The sequence below is a fragment of the Vidua chalybeata genome, chromosome 5 (assembly GCF_026979565.1).
Source record: "Vidua chalybeata isolate OUT-0048 chromosome 5, bVidCha1 merged haplotype, whole genome shotgun sequence".
In the NCBI taxonomy this organism is placed as follows: Eukaryota; Metazoa; Chordata; class Aves; order Passeriformes; family Viduidae; genus Vidua; species Vidua chalybeata.
In genome coordinates, this window is record NC_071534.1 from 50,017,079 (window position 1) to 50,029,475 (window position 12,397).

The following is a 12,397-nucleotide window of genomic DNA, read 5'->3' on the forward strand; positions in this document are numbered from 1 at the left end:
TGCACAAAGTATTTTGTGAATAAATTGACTGTGTCCAACCATCTCAATCTCAATCTTAGGGTAGGGTATTTTTTTACATTTAAAATACTCGACTGTGATTAATGTGACAATAGATTTTAGCCTCATTTATCCAGCTAAGCTAGTGGTTATGGGGCTGTGTATTATGGCAGAGTACAGTCAATCTGAACTCACTCTGAAACAGTGAAAGATTTGTATATGGACAGGTGAATAGCTGCTTTCCAGAATAGTTCAGAAAAATATCAGAAGCCTCACCATCTTTTCCTGTGCTATCACTCATGTGGAGTGATTGTTTCTTCATTGTTGTTGTAGTGAGTCCATATTGGTAATAGCTCATGACCATCAAGGGCCACACCAAAAGAGAAATTAAAATGCTTCCAATAACTACTGTTTTAAGGAGAAAATTCCTGAACAGCTAGGTTTGAAACATTCCTTTAGGGAAAGTCTTACAAATGAAATAGTGATATGAAAAACTTGCAAGAGGACATGTCATTAGCAAAGAAAAACTATTCAGTCCAACAAGCGGCATTCTGATATTTGCACAAGACAGTGCGTAACCAGAAACAGGCTTCAAAGGATATTTTCCCCTGGAGTGCTATCTGTGAAGCTCAGGTCTTCAGAGGTGTAGAATTCCCACATCCCCAGACCCCGTCACACAGCCTGCCTGATGCTGCTGCCCACTGAGACGCAGAAAAGGATAAAATTCAGCCTAGAATCAGTCAGCCCAGAGGCAGTCAGTGAGGCAGAAGTTCTGTCTTTCAGACATCTGTTAGCGCTTCCACTTTAAACTCCTGGCTAGCAAACTATTGGCTCTTATAAATTGACTACATGGCAGGGTTGAAGCCCAACATATTCCTCTGTCCAGTTTGAAGTAGGATTTGTGCACAAACAGCTAATTCCATAAATACGTGCTTCCTCACCCAGCTCGGTACAATCTGTGCTCCCTCCATTACCAATAAGAAGCAGAGCAGGTTTACTCTTTTTATTTTCTTTGTATACTATGAGGAATCATGACTCACAAAGCTAAAACTTGTATTCATCTAAAACTTATTTTTTTTACAGATCAGGATTACAACATGCTCTAAGTATAACTGAGTACAGTTGAATGCACCAATATGTAAACAATAACTTTTCCTGAAAATCTTCTTTTTACATCCATGCAGCTTAGTGGTGTCTGAAAATATATTTCAAGTAGAGCTGACATGAATTTCTTTTAAAAAAGGATCCTGTACAAATCTCAGGATCTCCCTTAGCAGAAGTTCTATAGTCTCCTTAGAGTAAGGTATTTCAGTATTTGATACATGTGTTTAGAAACTGTTCTTTATGTACCCTTTGCTGCAAATTAAAATGCTTACTTTATATCCTGTCTCCACTGATTAAAGAGACAACTGACTTTGGATAGGTAAAGATTTGATGGTGTGGTTTAACCCCAGACATCAGCAAAGCACCACCCAGCTGCTCGCTCATCTCCCCCTGGTGGGATGAGGGAGAGAATCAGAAGGGTAAAAGTAAAAAAAACTCATTAATTGAGATAGACAGTTTAATAGGGAATGCAAAAGCTGTATCTGCAAGCAAAGCAAAACAAGGAATTAATTGACCAGTTTCTGTGAGCAGACAGGTGTTCAGCCATTCCCAGGACAGGAGCTTTGGATCAAACTAAACAGGTTAGTTGGGCAAATGTCACCACTCTGAATGTCTGTGTCTTCCCCCACCCCCTGCTCCCTTCTTCCTTCTTCCCCCAACTTTTATTGTTGAGCACAGCATCGTATTGGTATGGAGCATCCTTTTGGCCCGTTGGGGTCAGCTGACCTGGCTGTGTCCCCTTCCAGCCTCATGCCAATCCCGGCCTCTTTACTGCAGGTCAGAGTGAGACACCAAGAAGGCACTGACATTCAGTTAAAACAGTGGTGTGTTGTAAACTGGTTTGTACCAAATCAAAAAGACATCACTGTGTGAGTTGCTAGACAAAGGATTGACTCCATCCAAGTCAGCCCCTGTAGGAGGTCTTCCACAATCTATCTTCTTTTTCTAACCGTCTACTGAACCTGGGGAGCAATGTTACTGGAAAGGTATGACCAACACAAAATGAAGCAGAAGGATTAACCCTCGATCGTTGTTACCGCTGTAACTCTCATAAATAGGATTGGTTACAATTCTTGATATCTGCAGAGCTATTATTTAGAATTCTGTGGGGAATTGGCATGGAATAAATTAAAACTGAAATTTTAAAGGAGCACATTCAAGTCTTTCAGCATCAGCTGAAAAGTTATTTATATTTGCTTTCTTGGTTGTTTTGTGTGGGAGCCCAGGGCACAGGTAATATTTCTCTGTCTGCTCTGAGGGGTCCTGACCCCCAGAGAAGCATTGACTTTGACCCTCACCCATGGAGAAAGCTTCCAAGACTTTGAGATAGACTAGAGTCTACAAGAGTGTGAAATAGATAGTAGAGAACAGTATAGTTTATGACAGGGAGAAAGATTTAGGTTTTGGGGTTTTTTAGTATGGAGGCAAGATGGAGGACATTGAGCATTGTCCCAAGCTTCTTCTTCTTCTTCTTCTTCTTCTTCTTCATTTACTCCATTTTCTGCAGTGTTGGTGGCACAGGGTGATTGGTCAAGGAAAGCCGCAGTCTTAGGTTATGTGGACAGACAAGGGATGAGTTATTGGTAGATGAATGGAAATAAAGCATGTTTTAAGAGTTAATTGGGTGAAACAGTTTTAAAAGACCTTGAAACTGTACTTCTTGTAGCCATTTTGTGGTGCTTTTCCTGCTACCAACCTGGTACAGACAGTGTGCTGAAGTTTTGATAAGATAACAATAAGCAACAAGCTGAAGACCGAAAAAGTCTCGTGCATCTCTCTTTCCCTGTACAGAACTGCTACAGGAGGGTCTCCCCCATCACGGGAGCCCCCCGTGGGGCCCAAACACCCATAACTGGTGCCCTGTGTGTCAGTGTGACTCAACTAAGAAGAGATCATCCCAGGAGTCCCTTAGAGCAGAGCTCCAAGAATTGGCAGGGTTTTTTTTTTGGCAACAATATTGTATTGTTAGTTCATATGCAGTTTATAAATTTGGTCCTTCTCTGCAGTAGTGCTCTATGGCAAATTGTACTTCTCCATTTGATTTCATCTTATGAACTTTTAACTTGTTTTGGATTTGCTTGGGTTGAATTTGGACCAATTATCAGAATTATTTTGAATTCTGACCATGCTTTGCAAAGTCCTTACACTTCTTTTCAACTTGGTGTCACTTGCTATTTATAAATGCACTTATTATTCCATTATTCAATTTGTTACCAAAAAATTTCATCAGAACTGAATGTATAGTAGAGTATCTTTTGAGGTTCTGCTCAAAAAAAAGTCCACTTTGATAATGGATTAGACTTCATTTTTTCAAATAGCGGTGCAATCACCTCATGGGTATGTTATGTGGAAACAATGTCTAAAGACTTACTAAAGTCATATTGTTTCATTGCTAATATTTGCATTGTTCACTAAATTAATTACTCTGATTTCTGTTTACTAGATCAGTTACTCTGTCAGAAGAAAAGAGACTACTTTTATGTAATATGCTCTTGAAAAACAAATGTTGGCTGTTTCTTGTTCTCTTCTTCTCCTCTAGTGCTCATAAACTGGTTAATTTCAAGGTAGTGGTGTGAGCAAATGCAAAATTGCAAATTGACTTGAGATTAAAATAAAAAAAAACAAGTGGCTTTTTTTATTTCTCAGAATGAATGAAATACAGGAAGATAAACATGAAAGATGAAAATTTCATTTGATTTTCAAAGTTCTTTCATTTCAAAATTCAGAATGGAAACCTTAATACTGCAAAATGAAATTTCAGCCTATAGTAATGACATGAAACTTAGTCATTTGATTAAATTAATATACACATAAGAGATTAAAATTCCAGAGGTGCATGCATCTAGCAGTTTTCCTGCAAAATTTAGCCTCAAATGCTATAGCTCATGGGGAGAATGTGATCATTTCGAGGACTGGAATAAAATCACTTAACTTGAGAAATCACCCTCAGAAATTCTTGAAGTTTAGCTATAAACTTGAAACCCCATTAAATCCTACAGTTCTCATTTGCTTTCTGTTAACTTTAGTCTAATATATCAGAATACAAAAACTCTCTGCAGAATATTATACAGAAAAAACTAAATGTTTTTATTGGTTTCTGCCTTGCTATTTCCTCTGCTGCTAAAAAACCATTTGTTTTTCTCCCTAGACTATTATTTTTTAAATTCTTTTTCCACATTAGCTATTTTAATTATTTCAAATGACAAATCAATATCAAAGCCAATGAAAACAGTGTTATCTTATTGAAAATTTGAATTTTTACATAACATCAAATTTCACTTGGAAGTTATTGCTCTCTGAATTGAATAGCATCTTCTTTGACTCATTCAGAATAAAAGGTGATCACATCAGATTTCAATCAAATTATGCTGTACTACTACTAACTGAAGTAGAAACTTGGGTTAATATTCTTAGGTAAACATGAGATACACATTGCAGGTACAAATACTTTTTTATATGGGACTGGATGACGGCTACAAGGACTGCAGGAGAGGAGAGGCTAAGAGCTGGCAAAAGATAGGTGAATAAAAGCATCATGCTGCCAGCATGTATCCACCATGTATCACTTTGCCTGCATAGTTAGATATAATTCTGCAGATGAGCATTCCTTGTGTATGCAAGGCCTTAATTGATAGGCTGAACTAAACTATCTTGATTTGAAAAGGTATTTAAAGAGCAGAAGAACATGCAATTGCATATTCTCATCTTGTTTTACTTGTCCAAGTGCAAAATAATAACAAAGAGTAGAAGAGTATCTCCATGAGGTGTGATTTCATATTGTTTAATTGATCTACAGCTCCTGTGTGCTGAGCTCCACTGGTTTGCTGCATAAAGCAAACAGGATTTCCATAACTAGAGACAAACTTCATTCTGTGGGAAAAGCTTTATGCAAATTTCTAGTAATTAAATTGTTCAGATATGAAGCATTCTTTTTAACCTTCCCCCTCAAATGTCCTGTAAAAGCCTGCTTCTGGTTTGAATTCGGGAAAGCAGCAAAACTGTGTACATTGAAAATGGAATATTATTGGCATTATTAAAGCTTCTTAATAAAGTCTCTAGAAACATTTTGAAACATGAGTCCTTAATGCAGATGGTGTTTATTATTAATGTCACTTTTGTTCTTTCTCTTTTATTGTAGAGTGTTTTAGCTCACACGTATCTTGCTTTACTTTAACAATAAGTTCTGTGAAAGGGATCTTCAGTTCTTTGTGTGGCCCATGTGATGTTGTTGGAATACTAATAACAGTAGAACTTTTTTCCTGAGATATAGTTCTGCTATTATTAAATATGGAGAAGGAAGACAGACTGTTGGTTTCCTGGTCATAGATGTTTATTTTCCACAAAAAGTTAAGCTCTGGAAGGAGTGACATGGGCAAGTGTGAGGCAAAATGGATTCCTAGAGGAGCCTGTTCTAGAACTAAATAGCTGTTGTAACCCATGACCCTTTTGTTTTTGTTTTCCAGTAATGTTTTTTCAGGTATAGATTATGAGGAATGTATCAATACATTTAAATAGGAGTCACACTGCTCTGTCAGCCTGAATCTGACAGACAGCACTAGGTGTACACTGTTTTTCAAATAGGAAGTCTCCTGACTTCTATAAATAGACATGTTTCAGTTCTGATTGTTCTGTACTGAAATAACTGGCTCAAGGTTTAATTACTCTGAATAGAAAACACAAGTAATGGCAGGCATTCAAGCTCTCCTGAACTATTCTACTTCCTGGGCACTGGCTCAGAAGCATATCAGATCTGAGGGTACATTTTCCTTTTCTTCTCTTAGGTGCATTCATATTGATCACGCTGATGTATCCTAAAGGCAAATACACAGTGCAGCATATCCTCTGGAGTCAGGGATCAAATTCTTCCCAGGGCAGGATGTGTCACAATAAACAAGGGAAGGAAATGAACTGCTTCTGAGAAATGGAGTTCCCTCCAGCTCCCTTTCAATTTGCACACAACTAGGCATTGTGATTTATATGTAATTATAATGATTTATTCAAAGGTGTGTTTACTAGTCAGAGACATAACCTCTTGCTTATCTGATAATTACATAGCTGGTGAGGTCATTGAGTAGGTTGTTAACACTGCCAAACTTCTGCACTAAAATGAGGTATTTGCTTGTACATTTCTTTAATGTTTCGTTTGTTTGCTATCTGTGGCATTTTTATCTACCTGCATGGGTTTTTTTGTTGTTTCTTTCACAAAGAAGCATGTAGTGAATCTGTCTTGCCTAAATTTCATATACCCTAATTACTTTTATAGCATAATATTGGTTGTCATAATGTGAAATTGAAGGACTTGTTACAGTAATAAATGCAGCATAACTGAAAATTGATCTCTTCAGCTTTGTAACATTGCTTAGAAACAGAAAAAAGTGATAGTTACTTTCATAGTCCTGGATCCATTCTACACAATCAGTTCATTACTTTACTTAACATAAATTGGGTGTTAAATCTCCTAAAGTGGAATCTTTACCTTGCTTGACATTTGTAACCATGATTGGGATAGGAAAAAAACATTCTGGAGAAAGAAAGAAAGAAAGGAAATAAATAAAATAAATACCTCTGTGGGCTATTGGTGGGACCAAATTAAGGGGGTAATCTAATAAAATTAAGAAGGTATCAGAGATGGATAGAACAAAATGGAATAAAATACATGTAATGTTCCCAACCCTGGGAAAAAGAACCAACCAGTCCCTGAAACAGCTATTCTGCAGGGAGCTTTGTGACCTGATTCTATACCCTTGGATGCTGTACTGCTTCTCTGACTGCCCTTTCTGCTTGTAAGTTCATTATTACTGATTGTCTTCCTGTCAGTGAAATAATTTACCCTTTATTGAACATATTCATAGTGTCCTCAACAGATGTAATAATTCTGTTGTGAGCTGCCACCATCTCTAACTGGTCCACATAAAAAAGGCTGCATACAGAAGAAAACAAATGACCATGTGAGGAAGCTGACCAAAGTTCTTTGAAGCAACAGTGGCATTTCTACACCATATCACATGCTGAGATATGAGCAAGTTAAAGGCCTATATGTATCTTCAGATCAGCTTTGCCCCAGGAAGGAAGCATCACATTAGCTTGGAAGCTAGCAATCTAATTTCCACTCGTACACCAGTTCTAGCTCTGGCAGCCTGGTGTCTAATATTTAGGAATCCACTACACCAAAATTCCTGCTGTTTCCAATAGCATGACCAGTAATACTTCCTGCAAAATTTACTTGCCATTAAATAAACACCTCAGAAGATCACATTGCCTGTACTGGATACATGTTACAAGCATGCATGTTGAGGAGTTTAGAAAAAAAAAAAAAAAAGGAACAACTTAAAGCAGCATCATGTTATCAGACTTTTTAATTTCTGAATGTTAAACAGGTCAAGCAGCAGGGTTTGGACATCAGTAGGCAGATATTACAAGGAATGCCCGCTGTGAAACACCTAAATGTAATTCCAAAGCTTGAACTGTAGTAGCAATTATGTCTTTTATCCTGCTGCCACCTGTAGCTGCTCATGTAATTAGCTCTCCAACAGTTTGCTGTTCTTCAGGATATCACTCTAAGTATTTTTTATGCAAATAAGAATCGCTTGATATTTTCTTTCTCAAAGTGCTTCTTTTCTTTCTGGATAGGTGCTATGAACCCTTGGGATCTTTTCATCTGCTTATCTTCCAGAAAAAATGGTGGCACTGGCTGCTTTCAAACAGAAGATTTGCATAATCTAGAGCTTTTCCAGAAGGTATGAGATTATTGTGTTATCCTTTGTGGGAATGTAAGAACAGGCTAGCTCAGATTTTCAGCCCTCACTCATAAAAAGACAAGTATCAAATATTTATTTTATACTGCAGCAGCATTGTTTAGCAGAAATTAAGCTTTTTCATGTTTTCTATTTACTGAGAAAGACTTGTCAGGTACCAACATTTCATTCTTCTTTGTATCACACCCAGTTATCAAAAGGAATTTCTCATTTGAACATAGTAGGTTAGTTTGGTTATAAGTATTTCAGTGTAAATACTGAAAATTGTTACAACTCAGTGTCAAGTTTCCCTTTTCTCTTCTTTAGCTTGAACTTTTGCATTCTTGGCTGCCCTCAACCAGCATGTCTGGCCTCAAAAGTGTCTACAAGGGAAATTATTTAAGCTATTTTCCTTATTGGAAAAGAGAATTTAGAAATGGTGAGAAACAATTAGAAAATATTGCAGAATGATAGAGATGGATGAATTTAGGGTTCACATCTTATATCACTACTGAGTTTCACCTAATGTAATTACTTTTTTGTAAAGATAATTTAGGCACTTCTCCAAACAGTGACAGTGCTCCTACAGTCGATAATGTGTAATTTGGACAAGGGCCTTCAAGGGAGTTCTTGTTCTGGCACTGCAGCCTTTTTCCTCATGGTCCAAAGCATCAGTATTAACAGCTTTGTATTTCAGGATTGCTTTGTGGTTTTTTTCTCACTTGAGCATATTGTGGGCACAGTTTAGGTTACTTAGAGGTGTAATTCCTATGTAAACACTTGACCTGTTGATAAAAATATGTGAGTGATACAAACCGAAATCTTTGATAAAATGTGACCAAGCTACAGATACAGTTTGACTCATATTTTAAGTAAAAAATACTTAAAACAATAATGATGGCAAGACTCTAAATTATTGACTCCAGCTTGAGGGTCTGAGGGAAATGGAGCTGCTTTTAAAAGGTGCCTCTGGTGATAAAAAAATCCATTGATGTCCACAGAAGTCAGAGCTTTGAGCATGTACACTGGGGTTCCCTGGGAGACGATGCCATATCAAAGTGTATGCAAAGTGAAATTTTTATGGCAGTTATAGTTTGCTAGAAATATACATGCTTTGAATATGCTCAGATAATAAAGCACCCCAGGCTTCTGCAAACTGCTTTTTTCTCATTCTGCCTATATTACCATATCTGAGCCTCTAATGCTGTGCAATATAATAATCCTGACAGCATGCTGCAATGTCCAGATGTGTCACACATGAATAACTCAGACACAACGTGATTAAAGGAATTGTCCAAGTTCTCTCAGGAAGTCTGCAGCAGAGCAGGGACTTAAACCAGATGGCCCATTCCTCCAGAAAACTTTAAATGTTGAACTAATATTACTTGCTGCTGGCATGTCCATACCAAAGTGCAAGACAGTGTTTTGCTGCAGAGCCTGCCTGTGATTTAGCTGCATTAGCTTACTACAGATTCCAAGCACAGCAATTCAAGAGACACAGGGTATTTCCATGCAGGGAGAGACAGTGGTTGGTAACTGGACAGAGCACAGAAGCTGCAGAGACTGAAAAGGGGACAGCACTCAGCAGCCAGAGGGAGAGATATAGGCCTAAAATTTTGCATTGTTATGAACATGGAGGAAGAGTGCACACCTTAACTTCATTATTCCAACATTGCAAGGAGGGCAAAGTTATTATTTCCTCTTGACACTGATGGAAGTTTTGTGCATGAGGTGTCTCTGATAAATTAAACACAAACCCATTGAAGGCATTTTCCGTTGAAGAAAAAAGAACACTTTTTGAATTAAATCACTAAAGCTTCTCTTTTTACATACAGGTAAACCTACTTCCAGAAATCCAGCATTTTCTTTGCAGAAAAGAGGGATTATGCCAGATAACTAAAGCCTTTTCAGGTAATCTGATTTCTTCAAATATGCTTATTTGATGATGATCTTTTAATAGTTGTCACAAGAAGTTTTTGAAATGAGACTGTCACCTTACAATTACATTTTATTTTTAGTCATGAATGCATAGAGGGAAAAAATAAAAGACTGATAATCCATTTTAAACACAGGTTACAATTATACAGTATCTTTCCAGGTAAAGACATTGCATTTTTCAGCTGTTGCATATTGCAGAAATAAATTGGCTATAAGTGTCTTATTTTTGGACTGTCTTGTGTTAATATAGTGTACTGGTATTTACACTTCTGTGCCCTGGGTTTGGTGTAATATGTTTGTTCAGCTTTACAAAAATGTTGTGGCATGGAGAAGGAGTAGGAGTCAGAGCTTGGTTCCCATCCAGACATAATTTACTGATAAAAAGCCTTTATTGTGTATTAAGATCATCAACCAGAAAAGTTTAAAGGTTATGGGCAAATTTCCAAAGAATTCTAATTTACCATGGGTAAAATCCATCTTTGAATAGAAACTAGAAAAGAACTTGTTATGCAGTGTACTAGGTCTATTTAAACCTCCTTCTCTTTCCCCCTTTTTTATATATATGCTAAATTTAACACAAAAGGAAAGGATTCTTTACATCTCATTTAACCATTTAGGAGTATGTATCTTCTGAAAGTCTTCCATTTAAGTCAGTGGAGAGATACCTACAAATGCTACTTCTTTTTATGTATTTAAAATATGTATTTAAAATATGTATGTTGAATTAGTCTCTCAACTGCCTAGAGAAATTAGTAGGCCGTGCTCACGTTGTAACAAATTGCCTTCAAAAAACATTGGTTTGCTCTGCTACATGAAGAAAGGCCAATTGCAGTGGTTTTATTATTTTACTACCACAAAACCACAAACGCAAGAGGCACTTACTACACACAGAGCTTTCTCTTTAAAATATGTACATTTCCACTGCTCTCCATAAACATGGTACAAGACATCTTGTATATGACCCTTTTATTAAGCCGTTCAGTATTTTCTCCTGTACTGGGTTTACCTGACAAGTTTTTGGTAGTCGGCGGGGGGTCACAGGAGTGGCTTTTATGAGAAGCTGCCAGAAGCTTCCCTTAAGTCCAGCAGAGCCAATGCCAGCCAGCTTCAAGATGGATTTGGTGCTGGCCAAGGTCAAGCCCATTAACAATGGTGGTAGCACCTCTGGGATAGCATCTTTAAGAAGGGAAATAAAACAATTGCACAACAGCACCTGGAGAGATTAGTGAAGAAGGAGTGGGAGGAGGTGCTCCAGGCAGCGGAGCAGGCAGAGATTCATTTGCCTGCAGCCCGTGGTGCAGCCCATGGTGAGACAGCTGTGCCCCTGTAGCCCGTGGAGGTACATGGGGGAGCAGAGATCTGCCTGCAACCCATGGAGCACTCAGTGCCAGGAGAGATGGGTGCCTGAAGGAAGCTGTGACCCTGTGGGAAGGCTCCTGGCAGTACCTGTGGAGAGAGGAGCCCAGGCTGGAGCAGTCTGTTCCTGAAGGACTACACTGCATGGGAGGGACCCACACGGGAGCAGTCCATGAAGAACTGCAGCCTGTGGGAAGCACTCTCCTTGGAGAAGTCCATGGAGGGCTGTCTCCTGGGGAAGGGACCCCATGCTGGACTGTGAGGAGTCCTCCCACTGAGGAGAAAGGAGCAGAAGAGGCAATGTGTGATGAACTGACCACAGCTCCCATTCCCCTCTCTGCATCACTGCAGGGAAGAAGTAGTGACTCAGGAGTAAATGGGCAGATTTGGCACAGGACCATTTTCTTTTGGTCCAGCAGTTAAAGGTTCAGAGGGATATCCTGTGGTATCCTAGATGGCAATAGATGTATATTTGTGGATACTGAATTTTACACTTGGTATTTAGAGTAAGCAAACCCAAAAGAGCATTTATTTTCAGCATACGTCAGGGTTAGGTGAATTGCTTCACACTGACTGTGTAGACTACACTGATGTACACTGACAGGAATGTGAATTTAGACTGTGGTACACAGTGGGGTCATCTCTGACCAGACCAGACCTCAGTTTCAAACCATGAATTAATCCCATTTAGTATCACTGGATATGTAACATGTAGTTTAGAATGAGTGGGTCTCATCCATAAAAGGTGAAGTTATAATCAGAAGGGTAAATAATTTGATTTCAGGTTCAGTGGACTAAAAGGCATAAGTTAGAGCAGACTAGTCTAGAGGTGAGACTTCAGATACTTCCCCTTCCATTGATCTGATAAAACCAGCTCTTTCCACTTTCTTTTGCTTGCATTCTTCAACAGATCTTTCCAACAACAGCAGAGTTGCCAATTAGCAGGATTTTTTTTAATTTTCAATTTAAAAATTATTCACAAAGAGAATAGTAAATAGAGAAAGAACAGTTATCATCAGTATTTCCTTCACAGAACAGTTTGTTCCTTTCAAATCAGTTATGTACTTTCACTCTCATGTGTTTGAGTCAACCGGGTTTCTCTGCAATTCCTGTTAAAGAGGATCAGTTGGTTTGTTATTACTGTCATTTAGTCAGTCTTCGAGGAGCCAAGCAATTTCCGGTAAAAGTAAAAACACAAAGAATTATGTTCTCTAATTAAAGACATAGTAAGCTGGAGAAAGAAACATCAGGAAGCAAGGCTGAGAAAA

At 38.2% G+C, this 12,397-nt stretch overlaps 1 protein-coding gene across 3 annotated transcripts in view; it reads left to right on the forward strand.

Moving 5' to 3' along the window:
• Positions 1-12,397, forward strand: part of CPED1 (cadherin like and PC-esterase domain containing 1) — a 147,940-nt gene that overhangs the window by 27,916 nt on the left and 107,627 nt on the right. For all 3 annotated transcript variants that reach the window (XM_053942355.1, XM_053942356.1, XM_053942357.1), the window contains exons 4-5: positions 7,732-7,838; positions 9,671-9,746. In XM_053942355.1, coding sequence (XP_053798330.1) covers positions 7,732-7,838; positions 9,671-9,746 — 183 coding nt within the window. The remainder of the gene's footprint in view (positions 1-7,731; positions 7,839-9,670; positions 9,747-12,397) is intronic.